The following is a 24,020-nucleotide window of genomic DNA, read 5'->3' as shown; positions in this document are numbered from 1 at the left end:
TTTCCACCTTTTGGCTATTGTGAATAATGCTCCTATGAAGATGGATGTACAGATATCTGTTTTGCTTTCAATTCTTTTCAGTACTTTTGCATACATAAACGAAAGTAGCATTACTGGATCAAATAATTGTATCTTTAATTTTGGGGGGAACCATTTACTGTTTTCCATGGCAGCTGTGCCATTTTACATTCCTGTCACCAAGAGCTAGGCTACTCAAAAGTAACTGTATATATGAGGGAATGTAGAAGTCACTGTGCCTGCCCAGGGAATGGTACAGCCTCATAAAATATCTCAGAAGATCTTGAGTTTATACCTTGTGCTGATCTTTACCACAGACACCCTATGCCAATTTTAAAAAACAAAAGAGAAAACAAAACCAAACCTGATGAGCCCTGGGGAATCAACATCTGATCTCCAGAGTTACCACATTAGAAGATTCCAACATTTAGTTTTCGACAACAGTAAAATCATAAGGCATACAAAGAAACAGGAAAATATGGCCTACTCAAAGCAGGAAGAAGTAAGTCACCAGAAACTGTTGCTGAGAAAGACTAGATGGCAGATTTGCTAAACAAAGACTTAAAGCAAGTATCTTACAGATGTGCAAAGAACTAAAGAAAGAGGTGGATTAAGTTAAAAAGTGTGAACAAAATGGAAATAATGGAAAGCTAGAAAACAAGAAACCCCGAAATTCTGGAGCTGAAAAGTACAATAACTGAAGTGAAAACTTTACTAGAATGATTCAAAAGCATATTTGAGCAGGTAAAATAAAGAATCAGCAGACTTCAAAATAGAACAATTGAAATTATCAAGTCTAAGGAACAGAAAGAAAAAATGAGACTGGGTGCAATGACTAACGCCTATAATCCCAATGCTTTGGGAGGCTGAGGCAGGTGTGTTGCTTAAGGCCAGGAGTTTGAGACCAGCCTGGGCAACACGGCAAAACCTCATCTCTACAAAAAATAAAAACAAAAATTAGCCAGGTGTGGTGGTACATGCCTGTAGTCCTACCTACCCAGGAGGTTGAGGCTGTAGTAAGCCATGATCATGCTACTGCACTCCAGCTTGGGCAACAGAGCAAGACCCTGTCTATTGAAAAAAAAGAAAAAGAAAAAAAAATGAGCAGAGCCTAAGAGACCTGTCAGACATCATCAAGTAGACCAACATGCATTGTGGAAATTTTAGGAGAAGAGAGAGAAAGGTGCAGAAAGATTATTTGAAGAAATAATGGCTGAAAACTTCCTAGATTTGATGAAAGATAGGAATATAAACCTCCAAGAAGTTCAGTGACCTCCAGGTAGGATAAACTCAAGTGAGATCTTGCCAAGAAAGACACATTATAATCAAACTGTAGAAAGCCATAGACAATGAGAGAATCTTAAAAGGAGCAAGAGAGAAACATCTTGTCACATACAAAGGATCCTCGTAAGATTTTAGAAGATTTCTCATCTGAAACATTAGAGGGCAGAAAGCAGTGGATTCAATACTGAAAGAAAAGGCCTATCAACCAAAATTTTATGTCTAGCAAAACTGTCAGATAAACAAAAGCCATGGGAGTTTATTACAGCTAGACCTGACTTGCAAGAGGTAATAAAGGGAGTCCTTCAGGTTGAAATGAAAGGACATTATACAGTAACTTGATGATGTATGAAGAAATAAGTATCTCCATTAAAGGTAGATTCATGGACAATTAGAAAGGTTTATAACTCTACTTTTTGTATTCTACATGATTTAAGAGACATGAATAAGAAATAAAAGGTAGTCTGTTTTTGGACACATAGGGCCTAAATGTAACATCGTGACATCAGTAACTGAACTGGGATAGAGACAAGAGTTTTATGAGAGCATAGTTTTCTTACTGCTTTTGAAATTAAGCTCATGCAGGCTGGGCGCGGTGGCTTATGCCTGTAATCCCTGCACTTTGGGAGGCCAAGGTGGGCGGATCACCTAAGGCCAGGAGTTCAAGACCAGACTGACCAACATGGTGAAACCCCATTTCTACTAAAAATACAAAAATTAGCTGGGCGTGTGGTGCGCGCCTGTAATCCCAACTACTGTGGAGGCTGAGGCAGGAGAATTGCTTGAACCTGGGGGCCGGAGGTTGCAGTGAGCTGAGATCATGATACCACTGCACTCTAGCCTGAGTGATAAAGTGAGACTCAAAAAAAAAAAAGAAGCTCATGCAAATTCACATTAGAGTGTTATAAATTTAGGATGTTAAGCATAATCCTTGTGGTATCCGCAAAGAAAATGGCTATACAAAAGGAAATAAGAAGGGAATTAAAACATTTCATTAACCAAAAAAATCAAGTAAACACACAAGAAAACATTAATGCAAGAAATAAGGGACAAAATAGCTATGACATACAGAAAATTGGCAGAAGAAAATTTGTCCTTATCAATAATTCCTTTTTTTTTTTTTTTTTTTTGGAGATAGGGTCTTACCCTGTCACCCAGCTGGAGTGCAGTGGTGTGACACGGCTCACTGCAGCCTCGACCTCCTGGGCTCTAGCAATCCTCCCATCTCAGCCTGCCAAGTACCTGGGACTATAGATGCATGCCACTGCACCAGCTAATTTTTGTATTTTTTGTAGAGACAGGGTTTCATCATGTTGCCTAGGCTAGTCTGGAACTCCTGGACTCAAGCAATCCTCCTGCCTTGGCCTCCCAAAGTGCTAGGATTACAGGCATGAGCCACTGTGCCCAGCCCACAGTAATTACTTTGAATGTAAATGGATTTAAAGTCTCTAATCAAATTGGCAGAATGGATTTTACAAAACATAATCTTATATTTAAGAACATATATACTGTCTACAAGAGTGAGACTTTAGATCCAAAAACACAAATAGATTGAAAGCAAAAGGGTGGAAAAAGATATTTTGTGGCCATAGTAAATAAAAGACAGCAGGGACGGCTATGTTATTATCAGATAAAATAGATTTTAAATAAAAAAAGATTATATGAGACAAAGGACATCATATATTAAAGATTAAATATAGCAAGAAGATAATACAAGTGTACATATTTTTGTATACAATAACAGACTGTCAAAACATATGCAGCAAAAGTGGACAGAATTGAAGAGAGAAATAGTTCTTCCATAATAGACAATACTGCACTGTCAACAATGGGTATATCAACTAGATAGGAATTAGGTAGGAAAACAGGGGGCTTGAAGAATGAAGGCAGAGTGCAGTGGTTCACACCTGTAATCCTAGCACTTTGGGAGGCCCAGGCAGTTGGATCACCTGATGTCAGGAGTTTGAGACCAGCCTGGCCAACATGGTGAAACCCCGTCTCTACTAAAAATACAAAAATTAGCTGGGTGTCATGGTGTGTGCCTGTAATCCCAGGTACGGGATGCTGAGGTAGGAGAATTGCTTGAACCTGGGAGGCGGAGGATGCAGTGAGCTGAGATTATGCCACCACAGTGCAGCCTGGGAGACGGAGTGAGACTCCATCTCAAAAAAAAAAAAAAAAAAATGAAATAAAGCAATTGGATCTAAAGATATATACAGAATACTACCCAACAACAAAATACACATTCTTCTCACATATACACAAGACATTCTTTAGGATAGACCATATGTTAGACTGTAAATCAAATCTCAGTCAAATTTAAAAGATATATAAGGTATCTTCTCTGACCACAACAGGATGAAATTAGAAATCAGTTTACAGAAAGAATACTGGAAAATTCACAGATGTATGGAAATTAAGCAACACATTCTTAACCAATGGGTGAAAAAAGAAATCACAAAGGAAATTAGAAAATACTTACAGACAGGTAAAAACCAAATCAGAACATACCAAAAGTTAGAAGATGCAGCAAAAGCAACACTCAGAGGAAAATTAATAGCTATAAATGCTTACATTAAGAATGAAGGCCAGGTGTGGTGGCCTTAATCCCAACACTTTGGGAGGCCAAGGCGGGCAGATCACTTGAGCCCAGGAGTTTGAGGCCAGCCTGGGCAACATGGCGAAACCCTGTCTCTATCAAAAATACAAAAATTAGCTAGGTGCTCTGGTCTGTGGGTAGTCACAGCTACTTGGGAGGCTGAGGTGGGAAGATCGCTTGAACCCAGAGGCAGAAGTTATAGTGAGTTGTGATGGTGACCAACCTTGCACTCCAGCCTGGGTGACAGGAGTGAAACCCTGTCTCAAAAAAAAAAAAAAAAAAAAATCTCAGATGAGCAACCTGGCTTTCAACTTAAAGGAAATAGAACAAGAACAAAGTCATCCCAAATCTAGCAGAAGAAAGAAAATAATAAAGATTAAAGCAGAGACAGAACAGAAAAAGAATAGAGAGCATTCACAAAATCCATAGTTGGTTCTTGAAAAAGACAACAAAATGTATACACCTTAACTAGATTGACTAAGGAAGAAGAGAAAGTTGAAAGTACTAAAATCAGAGTTGAAAGTGGAGACATTACTATTGATTCCACAGAAATAAAGATTATAAGAATACTATGGACAATTGTATGTTAATAAATTGTGTAACCTAGATGTGATGGACAAATTACTAGAAACATAAAACTTACCAAGATTGAAACATGAAGAAATAGAAAATGTGAACAGACTTATACCTAGTAGGGAGAGTGAATCAGTGATCAAAAATATCCTGACAAAGAAAAGCTGTGGACCTGATGACTTCACTGATGAATTCTATCAAACAGTTAAAGAAGAACTAACACCAGTGCTTCTCAAACTTCAAGAAATTGAAGGGAAGAAAACATTTCCTAATTCATTCTATGTTGCCGATATTGTCCTGATATCATATCAGACAAATATGCTGCAAGAAAACTATAGACCAGTATCTCTTATGAACATTGGTGCAAAAATCTTCAACAGAATACTAGCAAACCAAATCCAGCAACACATTAAAATGAGTTTACATCACAACCAAGTGGGATTTATCCTGGAATGCAAGAATGATTCAACATATAAAATTTGATCAGTGTAATATATCACATTAACAGCATGAAGGGGAAAAGAAACTCACATTATCATCTCAATTGACACAGAAAAAGCATTTGGCCAAATTCAGCACCTTTTCATGCTAAAAAAAACAACTAGGAATAGAAAGAAATTACCTGAACATAGTAAAAACCATGTATGGAAAAAACCACAGGGACTATCAAAATAAATGGTGAAAGACTAAAAGCTTTTCCTCTAAGATCAGGAACAAGGCAAGGATACCCACTTTTGCCACTTCTCTTTAACATGATACTGAACTTCTAGCCAAAGGAATTGGACAAGAAAAAAATAGTTCAAAGTATGTAAATTGGAAAGGAATAAGTAAAAATCTCTGTTTGCAGCTGATACTATATGTATAATACCCTAAAGATTTTTCAAAAAAGACCTATTAGAACTAATAAATTCAGTAAAGTAGCAAGATACAAAATCAGCACCAAAAAAATTGTATTTCTCTGTATTAATAATGGACAATCTGAAAAGGAAATTAAGAAAACCCATTCTCAGTAGCATCAAAAATAATCAGATACTTAGGAATTTGCTTAACCAAGGAGGCAAAAGACTTGTATAATGAAAATGATGAAATATTACTGAAAGAAATTAGACATAAATAAATGGAAAGACATCACATTTTCATGGATTGGGGGATTAAATATTGTTAAGATGTCAGTACTACCCAAAGCAATCTTACACATTCAAAGTGCAATCCTTATCAAAATCCCAATGACATTTTTTGTAGAAATAGAGATATCTGTCCTAAAATTCTTATAGAATCTTAAGAGACCCTAAATAATCAAAATAGTCTTAAAAAAAGAAAGTTTGACAACTCACTTCCTGGTTTCAAAACTTGCCACAAAGCTACAGAGATAAAATCAGTGTAGTACTGACATAAAGACAGACATATAAACCAATGGAATAGAAATAGGTATCCAGAAAAACTATGTTGTCAACTGATTTTTGACAAGGGTAGCAAGACCATTCAGTGGAGGAAAGGACAGTTTTCAGCAAATGGTGCTGGGAAAACTGGATATCCATATGCAAAAGAATTCAGTTGGACCTTTACCTAACAATGTATACAAAAATTAACCCCAAATGGATCAAAGACCTAAATGTAAGAGCTAAAACTATAAAACTCTTAGAAAAAAACACAGGGTAAAACTTCACAACATGAAGAACAAACTGCTGGGCATGGTGATGTGTGCCTGTAGTCCCAGCTACTCGGGAGGCTGAGGCTGGAAGATCAGTTGAGGCCAGGAGTATGAGGCTGTAATGTGCTATAATCATGCCTGTGAATAGCCACTGCACTACACCCTGAGCAACATAGATCCATCTCCAAAAAATAAGAGTAGACAAACTGGACTTCATGAAAATCAAAAATTTTCATGCATCTTAAAAAAGATTACCTGGCAGGGCACAGTGGTTCACGCCTGTAATTCCAGCACTTTGGGAGGCTGTGGTGGGTAGATTGCTTGAGCCCAGGCGTTTGAGACCAGCCTGGGCAACATGGCGAAACCTCATCTGTACAAAAAAAGACAAAGAAAAATTGTATATTAAAAAAATAAAAAGATGTTACCAACGGAGTAAAAAGGCAACTCATAGAATGGGAGAAAGCATTTGCAAATCATTTATCTGACGAGAGATTGTATTCAGAATATATACAGAAGACCTAAAATGCCACAACAATAAAACGACTTAATTCAAAAATGGGCAAAGGACTTCAATAGACTTTTGGAATTTCTCCAAATAAGCTGTACAAATTGTCAGTAAGTACATGAAAAGATGTTCAACATCACTAATTATTATGGAAATGCAAATCAAAACGACCTCATACCCATTAGGATGACTACTATCAAAACAACAACAACAAAACCCCCAGGAAATAACCAGTGTTGGTGAGTATGTGGTGAAATTGGAACTTTGTATACTGTTAGTGAGAATGTAAAATGATGTAGCCACTGTGAAAAACAGTAGAGCTGTTCCTCAAAAAATTAAAAATAGAATTACCCTATAACCTAACAGTTCTGCTTTTAGGTATATACACAAAAGAAAGCAAGGTCTCAAAGACATATTTGTACATTCATGTTCTTCACAATAGCTAAAAATTGGAAGTAACCCAAGTGTCCATTGACAAATGAATGGTTAAGTAAAATGTCGCATATACATACAATGGAATATTACTGAGCCTTAAAAAGAAAGTTCTGACATATGCTACAACATGGATGAACCTTAAAAATATTATGCTTAGTGAAATAAGCCAGTCAGAGGAAGAAAAATATTATGATTCCACTTAAAGGAAGTACTAAGGGTAGTAAAATTCGTAAAGACAGAAAATAGAATGGTGGATGCCAGGAGTTAGGGGAAAGGGGAAATGGAGAGTTACTGTTCAATGGGTGCAGAATTTTAGTTTTGGGAAAGATGAAGAGTTCTGGGCCGGGTGCGGTGGCTCATGCCTGTAATTTCAGCACTTTGGGAGGCCGAGGCAGGCGGATCACCTGAGGTCAGCAGTTCGAGACCAGCCTGGCCAACATGTTGAAACCCCGTCTCTGCTAAAAATGCAAAAATTAGCCAGGCATTGTGGTGAGTGCCTGTAATCCCAGCTACTTGGGAGGCTGAGGCAGAATCGCTTCAAAGCCGGGAGGTGGAGGTTGCAGTGAGCTGAGACTGCACCATTGCACTCCAGCGTGGGCAACAAGAGTGAAATTCCATCTAAAAAAAAAAGAGTTCTGGGTGGAGGTGACAGTTGCACAGCAATGTGAATGTTACTTTATTCCACTGATTGCACACTTAAAAATGGTTAAGATGGTATATTTTATGTATTTTACCACAGTTTTAAAAATTGGAGAAAACACTACTGATCATAAAGCATATAATAAAGACTTATCTTACCTTTAGCTGATGCCGGTATGAGACTTATGATATGTTCAGGCTTTCCTTAAGTTGAAGGTTTTTAGAAATGATTGGTGACTGTATAGAAACTGTACTCTTATAATTGTGGGAATACTACTTATTGATTATTGGAGCAAGCTCTGGAATGCATTTACAGTAATTTTTAAAAAATTCTTAGGGCCAGTACCAACAAAGAAAGGTGTTTTGAAATTTTGTCAAGTGTAATAGGATCGTACTTTTGTTTTAAACTACTTTGATGTTGTTTCTGGAAGTGATGAATATTCGCTACGTTATTTTGATTTTATGTATATCCTTCTATATGTTTTTCTATTTAATAGATACATTTAGATCACAATAAGAATGTATTTGAGTGCCAGTAAACCTGACTTACCCTTGATTTTTGGTGTTCTGTTCTAAATTTAGATATCCAAAGAGAAGAAGAAAAAGTGAAACGATCTGTGAAAGATGCTGCCAAGAAGGGCCAGAAGGATGTCTGTGTAGTTCTGGCCAAGGAGATGATCAGGTCAAGGAAGGCTGTGAGCAAGCTGTATGCATCCAAAGCGCACATGAACTCAGTGCTCATGGGGATGAAGAACCAGCTTGGTAAGGCTGCACTTACCTTACAGTCACCTCGTAATGCCAATGTTGCTGTTATTATCAACACAGATTCCTTGAATAGGAAAAACTCAACTCTGGTTTTTATTCTTTGTATTTTCTTAGTGTTGAGTGTTGTACAAATGCAAAATATAATAACGTTGTTTGTTTTCTTTTGTTAGTATTTTCTAAATAATAATGAAATCTACATATAAATCTGCTTTGTTTAGAAGTTAGAATGTATTGAACAGTGTTATCAAGTGACCTGAGAATTGAGTTGTAGGAGTAAGAGGCCAGCCTAGATGTTTGGAGGGAGGATGAAGAAAAGAGCTTTCTACCTTTGTCCTAGGCCCAGAGCAGCCCCAGGCAAAATGTTACAACAGGCTGTGGGGCTTTGGTTCACCTCCTTTTCTGCTTCATCTCTGTCTACCTAATGCTTCCTCACATCTTAGGAATCTGTAGACCACGTGATGGGTATTCAGCATACGTGTGAACTGTCCATTTTAGATGACTTTTAGGAACTCATGATATTTAAAATAGGAATAAACATTGTTTCCTTTCAGTGTCCAGTACAGTACTGTTTGTGGTCGTTCATCTAGTTGGTTTCTTTTCTTAATTTCCATTAAATTATGAAGTAGTCCTAACTCAGAACTCTAGTTCTTTAGTAATGGCAGCAAGTGACTGTCAGATATTTAGATTCAATATAGACTCAGAAATCATGGAGAGCCAGGCATGGTGGCATGCAGTTGTAGTACCAGCTGCTCAGGAGGCTGAGCAAGGAGAATTAAGTGCTTGAGCCCAGGGTTTTGAGGCCACAGTGAGCTCTGATTACACCTGTGAATAACCACTGTGCTTGAGCGTGGACAATAAATACAGCAAGACTGTGTCTAAAAAAGAAATATATTATGGAGAAAATTTTCACTGAAGAATATTTTCAACTCTCTGTCAGATACTTCATTGATCACACTCAAAAGAAGTTAGAAGATGAAGTGTTTTAATTTATAGGATGGTGCCAAATGAGTTTCTAATGCATTATTTGGTTGTATTTCATTCTGAAGGTACTTTCTTCACATTTAATTTTAACATTTGAATGTGGTTTTAAAGTATGCCTAACCATGAATGTATCATTAGTTTCTTTCTCCAGATACTGAAGAGAATAATCATGGGCTGGGAAAGAGCAAAAAAAAATGACAAAATGTTTGTACCACATCATCTTTTAAAAAAATCTATCAGGATTATCTTTTATTTATTTATTTTTGTTTTTTTTGAGATGGAGTCTTTATCTGTCACCCAGGCTGGTGTGCAGTGGTGCGATCTCGGCTAACTGCAATCTCCACCTCCCAGGTTCAAGCGATTCTCCTGCCTCACCCTCCCAAGTAGCTGGGATGACAGGTGCCCACCACTATGCCCAGCTAATTTTTGTATTTTTAGTAGAGACGGGGTTTCGCCATGTTACCCAGGCTGGTCTCAAACTCCTAACCTCAGGTGATCTACCTTCCTTGGCCCTGCAAAGCGCTGGGATTACAGGCATGAGCCACCACTTCTGGCCTATCTTCACTTTTAAATGCCATGTTATTACAGCCCTAAAGTGATGATTTTAGGCTCTTGAAATACTGGATATATCACCTAGATATGCCTTTTGATCAAACTGAATATCAGTGCCATAAAGAAATAGTTTAATCTTGTCATGTTGAAAGCTCAAGTATTACTGTCTTTTATAGCCAGCTTGAAAAATTCAGATTTATTCTCAATTTTTCCTGCAACATGCTCAAAAGACACATGTTCAGTTGACCATGAAAAGCTTGTTTAAACATTTTTCACTCTTTCCTTATTGCTTATTTTGCCTTTTTCCCTCTACGAATAAAGCAGCCTATGCGCAGCCTCTTTTTTTCCAATTGTGGAGATGAAAGCAGAGGATAATGTAATAAGTCTTTATGTACCTATCATACAGAACTAATAAAATTTATCTTTTTTTTTTTTTGGTAGAGACGGGGTTTCACCATGTTGCCCAGGATGGTGTTGAACTCTTGAGCTCAAGTGATCCACCCGCCTCAGTCTTCCAAAGTGCTGGGATTGTAGGTGTGAGCCGCTGCACCTGGCCCAGAACTAATAAAATTTAACGTTTTGTTGTATTTGCCTGCTTCTATATTATATATTAAAAAAAAAAAGCATTATTACAAAAGTTGAAGCTCCTCTAATACCCCTTCCCAGTTTCATTCTCTTCTCTCCCAACCTCTCCAGAGAAAACCACTACTGTGAATCTTAAAATTTGTATGAATGGTATCATATTATAGATACCATTCTGCATCTTTTTTCTCCATTTATCATTGTTTTTGAAATATGTTCTTGTGGATAAATGTAAGCAGGGTACAGTGGCTCATACCTGTAATGCCAGCCCTTTGGGATGCTGTGGCAGGAGGATCACTTGAGCCAGGATTTCAAAACCAGCCTGAGAAACATAATGAAACCCTATCTCTATAAAACAAGACAAAACAAAACAACAGCAACCACAATAAAATTATCTATGTGTGTATATATATATATATATAGAGAGAGAGAGAGAGAGAGAGAGAGCATGCTCTAGTCCATTGATTTGAACTACTAGATGAAATTACATTGATGTATCACATTTTATTTTTCTGTTCCCCTTTTGATGGATATTAAGGTTATTTCCGGTTTTTGCTGTGTGTAAAGGTTTAGGACATTGTATACTCAGAAGTAGAATTGCTAAGTAAATAGCTGGGTTTAAATTTTGCTAGAATTACAAAATTGCTCTCCAAAGAAGCTTTACTAATTTATATTTCCAGCAGCAGTTCATGAGTTTTTTTCCATACCTTTTCACCTTTTTGACTTGGTATTGTCAGACTTTTTTATTTTTGAGAAATGTTATCTTGTGTTAATAGTTCTCTCAGAGCTACTAAATTTGAGCATTCTCTTTTCTTTTCTTTGCCCTTTCTTCCTGTGTCCTGATTCCAAAATACCTTTTCAGCCAGTTATCGTCATAGTAAGTAATCATTAGTCTGCATGGAAAAAACTCTTTTATCATACACCTTCAGCAGTATACATAACAAAAGCTCCCCTGTGCACTGCACATAAGAGCCTATCGTTTAAATGTACACCCATAACAATATGTTAAGTTGTTCATTTCATATATACTGTAGCTTTACCAGAATTGAAAAGTAAAGTATTTGCTTTTTGGCCTCTGAATGTTAAGGTGCTCGAGGACTCTATTCTAGATCCTCTGTTCCTTTCCATCTTTACTCCCAGTAGTTGATCTTATCTAACCCCATGCCTTTAAATGCCATTGAGTTTTATCTTCAGGGCTGACTTTATCTCTTAAGTGCGTAATTGGCATCTCCGCTCAGATGTCTTAAGGGGTATCTCAAAATTGATATAAAAAAAATCTTGATTTTCCTTCTCCCACCACTTTCTCTTCTTCCAGTCTTTCTACTATGAGAATTTTTTTTATTTTAATTTTTGGCATCATTAAAAAATTAAACATATGTATACTCTGGGTTACATTATAATTGATGAATTTCATGAGACTTCAATCCCCCATTTGCATTTTTGTTTATGAGGTTTAGTGTCAAATTTCACTGTGGCAATCCAGTGTGAAAAGAGCAAAACTGTGTAAATGTCCTTGCCGAGGGAATCCCATCTGATGTAAGGATTTTAAGTAGTTTTTTTTTTTTTTTGAGGTGAGTTCTCACACTGTCGCCCAGGCTGGAGTGCAGTGGTGCCATCTCGGCTCACTCAGTAGTCTTAATGGAGAAAAGCGGGAAAGGAGTCACCAGACAGATAGATGAGAACAGTACATATATATGCATAGTTCTCAAGTATTTTACCTGTAGCGTAACCCACATTATAAGTGGTGTTTTAGTTCAGCAAAGTATCACATGAGATTTATGTTGTTAATGTGAATTTTATTGATTTTGAAGTTTTTTGTGTTTAATTTTGTTTTTGAAATAGTTTTATAATTGTACAATTATAGGCATTGGGCATTTTTACCCAATTAGTAAAATACACATAATTAAAGCCAACAACAGAAAGTTATTGGTAACAGGGGAACTGTTAACATTTTATTTTTCCTCAGTGGAGGACTGAATCAGTAAATTATGATTTATTCAAGTTTCAGCATAGTATTCAGCTATAGAAAGATGTTAATGATGCATCATTTAATAAGAAAGCAAGTTGCAGAACAGTATATATAGGATGATAGCACTCTGTAAATAAGTAAATAGAGGATGTGTTTGTGTAGGTGTGTAAATAAATGATAAATGGATAAACAGAGGTCTGAAAAAGGTTTACTTCTGAGGAGAGAAGTTGGATTGTTTGAATCATCCTGTATTGTTTTCTCTTTAACTTCTTATTATGGAAATTTTAAGCATATGCAAAAGCAGAGTGAATACCCAGATGAATCTCTATGTACCTATCACCCAGCTTAAACAATTGTCAACTCTTCGCTGATTTTACTTAATTTATATTCATCCCACCTAGTCCCTATATTTTCCTCTGGGAATCCATATACATTTATCCCTCAGTGTCCACAGGGGATTGGTTCCAGGATCCCCACAGATAGCAAAATTTGTGGATGCCCAAGTCCCTTATATAAAATGAGGTAGTATTTGCATATAACCTACACATATCCTCCTGTATACTTTAACCTCTAGATTAATTATATAATACCTAATACAATGCAAATGCTATGTAAATAATAGTTATACTATATTGTTTAGGGAATAATGACAAAAAGCTTATAGGTGTTTGGTACAGACACAGCCTTTCATTTTTGTTGTTGTTGAATATTTTTGATATTGAATATTTTGTTGTCTTTGGTTGGTTGAATTTACAAACGCTGAACCCACAGATATGGAGGACCAACTGTAATTTCATCTATAAGTATTTACATATGGATTTCTAAGAGAAAAGCGTTGTATCCTTCTATTCCTTGGTGCATCCTTTCAGTCCTGGGGACTTGTATCCTACAGTGCTTGGATGTGTGCATGTACATTGCCTTTGCACTGTATTTTCTGTTTCTTTCTGAAAGCAAACAGTCTTAGTTATTGGATTTCTCAGACTGTTCCTTTAATTGTCTTACCTTTCCCGTGTTCCATTTTGAGGATAATAATAGTACCTTCCTCATAAGCAGGTTGTGAGGCTCACTTCATTGCCTGGCATAGTAATTTCTGTATATATAGGTTCTAAATATTATCATCATTGTCATGATCAATTTTGTCTGTGTAATCTACTTTCTGCAAAATTTCCTCAACTTTATTTTCCATTTTTTCTCATGAATTCTTTATTTTGGCGATCTTAACTTTAATTTTCAAGAAAGAGTTCTCCGTTTCTTATTTTTAAAAAAATCATTCTGTTCTTCCTCGTTGGTGCAGTATTGTCTTTTGTTAATGACAGTTGTCTTTTTGAAATTTTCTTACGTTCCATGTATTGTTTCTCAGAACTACCTCTCCCAATCATCCTCTTCTTTCCTATCCCACTTCTCTTTTTAAAGAAAGAGGTGGGAGGGAGGGAGGCAGAGGAGAGAGTGGAAGGGAGGAGGGTAGGGGAAGCTAGATTTAAGTATAGGCGTTCTGAGTACCTGCCCTCCCTCGTCTTTTCAGGCATATAGACTGAGCTACAAAAACCAAAATGTTAATTCATTTAATAAATATCTCTTTTAGCCTTATTATGTGCTAGGCATACTGTTGGGCACTGGGGTTAAAATCGTGAATATTACAGGCACAATCACTGTCCTCTAGGTATGGGGTAAATTGCAGATGATTGAAGAAATATAATAAAAACTAAAAATAATAAATTTAATAATCAAATGGATATTTATAATTACAAACTGTGATATGCACTAGGAGAACGTAAAAGAGAAATGTAGAATCAGGGATGGCTCCTTTCAGGCACTGATGAATCCTGAAAGAAGATGAACTATTAAGTTTGTGGGGGTGTGGGAAGCGGTGTGCCAACTTGGATGGCTAGCATGTGCGAAGGCCCTGGGGCCAAAAAGAACTGTGCATTCCAGACACAGAAGGAAGGTCTGGGAGGTTGGGTACCGAGCAAGTGGGAGGGATAGCTGGAGAGGATGGGCAAGGAGGTGAAGATGACAATTTTTACAGCTGTTAGGAGAGCAATGCTTCTCAAAGACAAGTTCAAAATAAGACGTGCTGTAGCAATGCAGATAAAGTGCAATGGGAGTTAAGAGGAAAAGCATTTTGGGGAGAATCAGGGCAGCATCTGAGTTTAGAGGGATTAGGTATACAAAGGCACAGTTGAAATATTTCAGGCTATGTTCAGGAAACAGTTTGACAGGAATGCATGAAGGGGAGCAGTGGGAGGTGAGACTGGAAAGGTAAGTTGGAGTCAGAGTTCTGAGATATCAGGCTTAGGAATTTAAATTATTCTGTAGACATTTGAAAGCTTTAGCACATTATAAGCACAGAGCACAGGTGCAGGGAGGGACAGTGCAGTGTGATTGGAGGCAGTGGGACCTAAGAGGTAATGGAGTGGAGTAGGGGAATGGAATAGGTTAGTCTAGTGAGAATGGAGTAGAAGACACAAGAACAGGTGCAGAGTGAAGGTATAAACAAGGCTGAGATGCTCTGAGCCTTTGAGCCTGGAAAGAGACTGCAGGGCCATTAACAGACACTGGAAACACAGGGAGAGGAACAGGTCTAAGAGAGGAGTCTTCACTTGGGCTGACCAGACTAGCCCCAGGAAATCAGTGGCTATTTGGTTCACCTGGCTTCTGCAGCGCCGAAGCTTTTGCTGGCAGGAAGGATTCCTAGATAGGGTTGTCGTGTTGGTTTATAGTGGAATGTTGCTTGTTGGGAGATTAAATACAGCAGAGTAGGTACTAGGATAGAACTTGGGACAAGGCAGGAAGGAAAAGGCTACATTTTGGGAGTGGAAAAAGAGGAAACTAAGTGTAACCAAAGTTCCTGAGATGTCTTTGTCATCTTTCTATGGCCCCATCCCACCCCTAGCCTGTTGCTGCGTTGAAAAGCCAAGATTTGACAAAGTCATTCCTCTTTCTTCAGATGTTCCCCTATTAAAATGCAGATGCCTCTGGGGAGGGGTAATCTATTCAGCCTTGTCACCTATTAATACATTGTCATGATTAGGTGCTTTCCAGGTGACAGCTTTCTGACAGCAGCTCCTTGCAGTGTAAGACAGATGATGAGTGTGTTTTGATTGGAATAGAGGGTTAAGGGAGAGGTTCAAAGGTGGGGCAGGAAATAGAATTACCATATGCTCCAGCTATTCCACTTTTGGGATATACCTGAAAGAATGGAAGGCAGGGACTCAAATAGGTATTTGGATGCCAGTGTTCATAGCAGCAGCATTCACAATAGCCAAAAGGTAGAAGCAACCCAAGTGTCCATTGACAGATGAATGGGTAAACAAAATGTGATATGTCTGTATAATAGAATATTATTCAGCCTTAAAAAGGGAGGAAATTCTGACTTATGCTACAACAATATGGATGAATCTTGAAGGCATTATGCTAAGTGAAATGAGCACCTCAAAAAAGGATGAATACTACGTGATTCCACTTATATGATGTACCTTGAATTCTCAAATGTAGAGGCAGAAAGTAGAGTGTTGGTTGCCAAGGGTAAGGGGAAATGGGGATTGATTGAGTGATGGTACAGAGGTTCAGTTTGGGAAGATGAGAAAAGTTCTGGAGATGGACGGTGGTGATGGTTACACAAAAATGTGAATGAATGTACCTACTGCCACTTAACTATACTCTTAAAAATTGATAAAAATTACAAATTTTATGTTATGTATAATTTTGGGTTAAAATAATGTATTTTATGTTATGTATATTTTACCATTAAAGCAGTGGGGCAGGTGTGAGTGCTGAGCTATCGTGGGATTCTGAGTGGCAGAGATGCATGAGAGCTCCAAGCTCTTATATAGTGATGACAGTGAGTCTAGAGGGACAGGCCATGCAATAAAAGGGAGGCCCAGGTAGGATAGTACATCCACCTAGCTACCTTTGTCCTTTTGTTTTGTTTTGTTCTGTGCTTTGATTAGAGTACCTGAAAATGAGTTTGCAAGGTATGGATCTTTGGGGTCAAGCATAACGTTTGTGAAATTTAAACCAATTTGTTGAATCAAAACACATTTTTAAAGACTTTTCTAGTATTTTTAACTTAAGTGTTACAGACTTTGATATGATTTGGCTCTGTGTCTGCACCTAAATCTCATGTTGAATTGTGATCCTGAGTGTTGGAGGTGGTCCTGGTGGGAGGTGATTGGATCATGGGGATGGTTTCTGATGGTTTAGCACCATCCCCCTAGTGGTGTCTCATGATAGAATTCTCATGATCTAGTTGTTTGAAAGTGTATAGCACCTCCCCATCTCTCTCTCTCTCTCTCTGTCTTTTGCCGGCCATGTGAAGATGTGCCTGCTTCCCCTTTGCCTTCTACCATGGTTGTAAGTTTCCTGAGGCCTCCCCAGAAGCAGAAGCCTGTACAGCCCACAGAACTGTGAGCTGATTAAACCTCTTTTCTTTATAAACAACCCAGTCTCAGGTATGTCTTTATAGCAGTGTGAGAATGGACTAATATTGACATTGTTTTAAAAATGCTACAGAAATATATAAAATAAAAGTAATTGTTCACCAATTTCTTTGTCTTGGCCTCAGCCCCCCTTACCCACTGAGAACTACTATTCAAGTGCTATATGAACTGTCCTGCAGTTTGCTTTCGTTAGTCTAACATTGTGTCATTTTATATGTACCACACACATTTATTACTCAGGTCTACAAATTTGAGCCATTAAATAAACAAATTTTGCATTTAATATTAAATTGTGATCTAGCATATATAAGATTAAAATTCAGTTTCTTTAAGGCTTGCTGAATAATAAGTAATCTTCTAAAATAAATACATATCTGTGTCATGTGTTGTTCATGATGGTGTTTATTCAAGGGTTTTAAGTTTTCCACTCCAAAACTTTTACAGATTTAAATTCTACAGTGCATAATTGTCTTTTTCAAATGAAATATTTTCCCCTGCATAAACAAAATACAACATTAAGTGAAATTTTTAAAGGGAGTGAAAATCATCTACCTTCCTCACAAATTGATTGTTTCATATTTTAGTTGTTATTCATATGAATGTTTATTTTATACTCTGTATGAATGTTTATTTTCGTTATACTCATATACTCATATGAATGTTTATTTTATACTCTGTAAATACCATATAAAAACACATCATTGGCATTAAGTGAGAGTGACACGAGGCAGTCTTCCCTCTAGAATTTGGAAGTCCAATTCCTGTTAGCAAGCTGGATCCTCAGAAACCCTTTTCTGTTCTCCAGTTTCTTCCCACAGAAATGCCTTTGCTGAGCTGTTTTCATAGTATTCCTTTGCTTTTTTTTTTTTTTTTTTTTTTTGGAGATGAAGTTTTGCTCTTGTTGCCCAGGCTGGAGCGCAATGGCACAATCTCGGCTCACTGACACCTCCGCCTCCTAGGTTCAAGTTACCCAGCCTCCCAAGTAGCTGGGATTACAGGTGCCCACCACCATGCCTGGCTAATTTTTGTATATTTAGTAGAGATGGGGTTTCACCATGTTGACGAGCCTGGTCTTGAACTTCTGACCTCAGGTGATCCACCTGCCTCGGCCTCCCAAAGTGCTGGGATTATAGGCGTGAGCCACCACGCCCGGCCCTCCTTTGCTTTTTTATGGTGGATGAGAAACAGCCACATGGAGATTATTTCTATAACTTCTATACAATTAGTGGTGCAGTCAATAAAGATTATATACTTTAATATTCCTTAATATTAAAAGCCATAGAATAAATTTATCTTAGAACTTAGCCTGAAAAAAAGTCTTTCCCAGTGAAACAGTGTTGCTTTTACCAGTGAGTGTCCTACAACCCAAAACATGATTAACTTTCATATTTTAGCTGTTGAGATACTCACAGCTAAACTTAATCTCAGTTGCAGTAGCTTTTATTAGCCTAGGCCACTGATTCTCAACTGGGGGCATTTTTGCCCCATGGGGGACATTTGGCAGTATTTGGGGCCATTTTTGGTTGTCACAACTAGGAGGAAAAGGGGTGCTGCTACTGGCATCTAGTGGGCAGAAACCAAGGCTGCTGCTAAACACCCTAGAATGCATAAAACAGCTGCCTCCAACAAAAGAATTACCCAGCCCAAACTGTCAATAGTGTGGTTGTTGAGATACTCCAGCCCACATTTATGGAATCAACTCACACTTGAGCTTTTTTTATTTTATTGTATCTGCCATATACATCTTTTTAATAAACTGCTTCAAGTTATTTTTTTTCAAGTGGAGGCATGTAAGTCATAAATAAATGTGACTTTAAATTTTTAAAGTTTCTGAAATGTACATGGTTTTGATATTCTTTTATGACATCCTTTTGGTTTTGGTTCACCATATTATAGAATGTTTGTACTATCTCCTTTTTCTTATAATTTTTATCTTTCTGTTCATTATTATTATGTGTTAGAGGTTTTTTTGGAAATCATGATGTACCTTTTAACTGTTTTTTTTTTTTTTCTTAACCTTGTTACAAGGAAAAGTTGTCTTACTCTCAAGGGATTTTTACTTTTGAGGCTCAAATGTTTTTAATATCCCTTCTCTGAGCTTTCATTTGTCATTATTGTGAAATGTCATAAGATTTCATATTTTCTTATAATCTGATTCATTGTGTTTGTAAATGCCGGTTTTAAGTTGGCTTTTAAAACCCACACTGTTGGTCTAGTGTGTCAATATTTTTACTTCATTTTATTTTTGAGATAGGGTCTGTTGCCCAGTCAGGAGTGCAGTGGTGTGATCATGGCTCTCATAGCCTCAACCTCCGTGGCTTAGGTGATCCTCCCACCTCAGCCTCCTGGGTAGCTGGGACTACAAGCACAAGCCACCTCACCCAGCTAGTTTTTTGTAGAGATGGGGTTTCACCATGTTGCCCAGGCTGGTCTCGGTCTCCTGTGCTCAAGTGATCCGCTTGCCTGGGCCTCTCAAAGTGCTGGGATTACAGGTGTGAGCCACTATGCCTGGCCCTATTTTTATTTGCTAATTTTTTAAAAATTTAACTGTAATTCCCATGAGAGCCTGTGATAGGTAGAGAGAGTTCTCTGTTTTTGTTGCTTTCATTATTGGTGTCCAGATTCTTTTCAGAATATTTTCACTGGGTTCCACATCTACTGATTATGAAACTAATTTTTTTTTTTTTTTTTTTTTTTTGAGACAGAGTCTCACTCTGTCTCCCAGGCTGGAGTGCAGTGGCATGATCTTGGCTCACTGCAAGCTCCACCTCCCGGGATCATGCCATTCTCCTGCCTCAGCCTCCCGAGTAGCTGGGACTACAGGTGCCCATCACCACACCCAGCTAATTTTTTGTATTTTTAGTAGAGAAGGAGTTTCACTGTGTTAGCCAGGATGGTCTCAATCTCCTGACCTCATGATCTGCCCTCCTCAGTCTCCCAAAGTGCTGGGATTATAGGCACGAGCCACCGCTCCCGGCCATGAAACTAATTTTTTAGTTATTTTGCTTCCAGCTTTAGTTGTTGATACTACAATGTGATCATATTTATAGCAGAAATTGTTTTATGCATATATCCTTTTTTCATTTGTATCAGGTGTGGGAATGTAATATTACTTTATTTTTATATGCTTTAATGTTTTTTTAAATTAAGGTTTGTGTTTTTAGAAAATAGTAGACTCACATACATGTAGTACACCTGTATTTGCAAGAAATAATACAGAGAGATTCTGTGTACCCTTCACCTAGTTTCCCCCGATGGTAACATCTTGCAAAACCAGAGTACAATCTCACAATCAGGATATTGGCATCGATGCAATCAAACTACAGAACATTTCCATCAATACAAGAATCCGTCATGTTGCCCTTGTATAGCCACACCTACTTTCCTCCCATCTCCACCTTCTCCTTAGCAGCCACTAATTCTCCATTTCTTTAATTTTGTTATTTTAAGAATGTTGTATAAATGGAATTATGTAGTTATGTAACTTCTTGGGATTGGCTTTTTTCACTCAGCATACTTCTATGGAAATTAACTCAAGTGTTTACATGTATCCATAGTTCATTTCTTTTTATTGCTGAGTGGTATTCCATTATATGGTTATACCAGTTTATTTAACCATTCACCCATTGTAGGACTTCTCAGTTGCTTCCAGTTGTTGGCTATTATGAATAAAGCTGCTATAAAAGTGTACAGGTGTAAATTCCCACCAGCCAATGTATGAGTGATCCTGTTTTTCTGCATCTTCTCCAACATTTGTTGTTGTCACTATTTTTTATTTTAGGCATTCTGATAGGTGTATGGTGCTGATTGTGGTTTTACTTTGCATTTCCATAATGGCTAATTTTTTCATGTGCTTATTTGCCACCCATATCTCCTCTTTGGTGAAATGATACTTTTCTACTTTTCTTCAAAATTCTCTTTGATGAAATGTTTAAAAGTGAACCCTTTTTTATTTCTGGTTTTTAATTTCTTTTCCTACATCAGTTGCTTTTTGTCACCAGTATGTGAATGTTCTGTCTATAATTTAAAACACTGGGAGAATGAACTTCTATTTCCTTCTCCCCGCTTTTTGCCATATGAATTTTTCTTTTTCTCTTTTTTTTTTTTTTTTTTTTTTTGAGACGGAGTCTTGCTCTGTCGCCAGGCTGGAGTGCAGTGGTGCGATCTCGGCTCACTGCAGTCTCTGCCTCCCAGGTTGAAGTGATTTTCCTACCTCAGCCTCCTGAGTAGCTGGGATTACAGGCGCGCGCCACCACACCCAGCTGATTTTGTATTTTTTAGTGGAGACAGGGTTTCACCATGTTGGCCTGGATCTCCTGACCTCGTGATCCACCGACGTCAGCCTCCCAAAGTATTGGGATTACAGGGGTGAGCCACCGTGCCCAGCCAAAAATTTTTTTTAAATAAAGAAATGTTCTGGAATTTTAATGATCAATACAAAAAAGAAAAGAGAAAACATACTTCTGACCCAATACTAAATCTTTCATTCTACGTAGGAGCACTTGAGTCTTTATAAAACCACCTCAGTTTTAAATTCATTTATTGTTTTTTTCAACAAATATTTGATTGTTGGCTGTGTCAGGCACAGTGCTAGGCACTGGGAATAAAATAGTGAGTTGTCCTCCAAATAAAAGGAATCTAGTGGCTGGGTGCAGTGGCTTACGCCTGTAATCCTAGCACTTTGGGAGGCTGAGGCGGGTGGATCACCTGAGGTCAGGAGTTCGAGACCAGCCTGGCCAACATAGTGAAACCCTGCTTCTACTAAAAATACAAAATTAGCTGGCATGGTGGCACACACCTATAATCCCAGCTACTTAGGAGGCTGAGGCAGGAGAATCGCTTAGAACCCGGGAGGCAGAGTTTGCAGTGGGCCGAGATCACGCCACTGCACTCTAGCTGGGCAACAGAGCGAGACTTTCTCAAAAAAAAAAGAAATCTAGTGTTCTCTTGGGCAGCACATATACTAAAATTGGAACAATACTGAGAAGATTAATGTGGCCCTGCACAAGGATAAATACAAACTTCTGAAGCATTCCATTTTTTTTTTTTAACTTTGTCCACCAAGCCTCTACAGTATGGAGCTGTCAGTGGGACTGGCACTCCACACTGAGGGAGGACCATGTGGAGAGACCCTGAAGTTGGAGAGAGCCTGAACCCAGAGAGATCTGCAGACAGGCCTGGGGTGGGGAAGGCATTTCAACTAAAAGAGCTGTGACCAGTGAAATGCTGCCCAGTTTATTTCATATTCCTCTCTGTGTAACTTTGATCTTTGTTTTAAATGTGGTCAACTAGCTTTTACATTACTGACTTAGTAATGTTTTCTGTAGAATTTTAACCTTTTCTGGGGGATGTGGGGGAGGTTTTATAGTAAAATATGCGTAAGAAAATTTGCCATTTTAACCATTTTTAAGCAGGAAATTTGGCATTTTAATTAAATATATAAGGATACTTTGAATGCTCTGGTCTTTTGAAGATTTTAGATAGGAATTTCTGTTTCAGTCTAACACATGCTTTCTGGGACTTTCTACCATTAAATAATGCTTTGTTTATAGATTGATTCATTTATTCATTCAGCACCTATTTGTTGATTGCATTCTGTGCATTCAACATATTGTTAACACGGTGGGACGCAGTCACTACCCTGATGCCATTTATATTTTAGTATATAATGTGTGTTCTTGGCTTTTGAATGTGGTATTTTAAGATAAAGCCACCCTTGCCTATTGAATGTGAATCCACTTTGGTCTTAATGGGTTTGTACAATCTATTTGAGGACAGTTTTAGTACTTTAAATAGCACGTGAGTTCATTAGAATGCTATCTAGCAACTCTATGATTAGAGTTTTGTTCAGACTTTAGAATTAATGTTACATACACTTCATAAAATATAATGGATATTTTTGCTTTCTTTTGTTGTATTAACTAAGGAATATGTTCAGCAGCAAATAACGGAAAACTTGACCACCGTGGCTTATATTAGAGCAGAGTTGTTGGAACTAGGCCTCTTTTACCTCTCATTGCCTGTCCCCGCTTCGAGCTGGTTATCTTGTACATGGGAGGGACATGGGCCTTTCCATCAGTGCTTTCTCAGAGTCAGGAGCTGACCAGCAGCACACCAAGGTGTGGTCATGCATCCTAACCAACTATCACTCATCTGGGACATTCTTAAGATGTATTTATAAACTGCTTTAGCAGTAGCACTTTATATTTGTATGTGTGTGAGAGTTTACAAAGCTCTTTGACATATGTGATCTCATTCAACCTTCACAAATAAGGAAAACAATTCAGCTTGCTGAAGATGACAGTGAGGAAATGGCGGAGCTGGGGTTCAAACCCAGTTATCTCTAGTCTAATTCATATGTGCACTAAAACAATCAGGCAGGAAAAAAGCCCAACGGCTCTCTGGCAGGTTAGTTTTGTAGATTCTGGAGGGAATGCCTGATGCCAGGTGTTGCTGCAATGGAGTCCTTCCAGTCTCATCATACAAATGGCAATCTTGAATACAGACGGCCCTTCTATTACTCTTGATTTTACCTTCAGGGTATAGTTGTTTTTATTTTTTAGTAAACTTATTTTTTGAGCAGTTTTAGGTTCACAGCAAAATTGAATAGAAAGTACAGAAGATCCATGTACCCCTGCCCTCACTTGCATAGCCTCAATCACTATCAACATTCCACACGAGAGTGGTACATTTGTCACAATCAGTAAACCTCTATTTACATGTCATTATCACCCAGAGTCCATAGTTTACATTAGGATTCACTCTTGGTGTTGTACATTCAATGGGTTTGGACACATGTATAATGATATCCACAATTATAGTATCATACAAAATAGTTTCACTGCCCTAAAATTCTCTGTGCTCTGTTCATTCATCTTTTTTCCCTACAAACTCTTGGCAACCATTGATTTTATTACTGTCTCCATAGTTTTGCCTTTCTTAGAATGTCATATAGTTGGAATCATACAATATGTAGCCTTTTCAGACTGGCTTCTTTCACTTAGTAATATGCATTTAAGTTTCTTCCTTGT

At 37.8% G+C, this 24,020-nt stretch overlaps 1 protein-coding gene and 1 non-coding gene across 3 annotated transcripts in view; both read left to right on the top strand.

Annotated features, from left to right (window-relative positions):
- CHMP3 (charged multivesicular body protein 3) overlaps nt 1-24,020 on the top strand; it is a 55,103-nt gene that overhangs the window by 21,450 nt on the left and 9,633 nt on the right. Inside the window, exon 3 of one of the 2 annotated variants that reach the window (XM_055243617.2) lies at nt 8,284-8,463. In XM_055243617.2, coding sequence (XP_055099592.2) covers nt 8,284-8,463 — 180 coding nt within the window. The remainder of the gene's footprint in view (nt 1-8,283; nt 8,464-24,020) is intronic. The other variant, XM_055243618.2, reaches the window with a different exon arrangement.
- Nucleotides 21,929-22,033, top strand: LOC129463278 (U6 spliceosomal RNA). The gene has a single exon (XR_008651082.1). It is a non-coding gene; the product is annotated as a U6 spliceosomal RNA (small nuclear RNA).

The sequence above is a fragment of the Symphalangus syndactylus genome, chromosome 14 (genome assembly GCF_028878055.3).
Source record: "Symphalangus syndactylus isolate Jambi chromosome 14, NHGRI_mSymSyn1-v2.1_pri, whole genome shotgun sequence".
In the NCBI taxonomy this organism is placed as follows: domain Eukaryota; kingdom Metazoa; phylum Chordata; class Mammalia; order Primates; family Hylobatidae; genus Symphalangus; species Symphalangus syndactylus.
The sequence above is the reverse complement of the archived record's forward strand: the minus strand, read 5'-3'. Positions and strand labels throughout refer to the sequence as shown.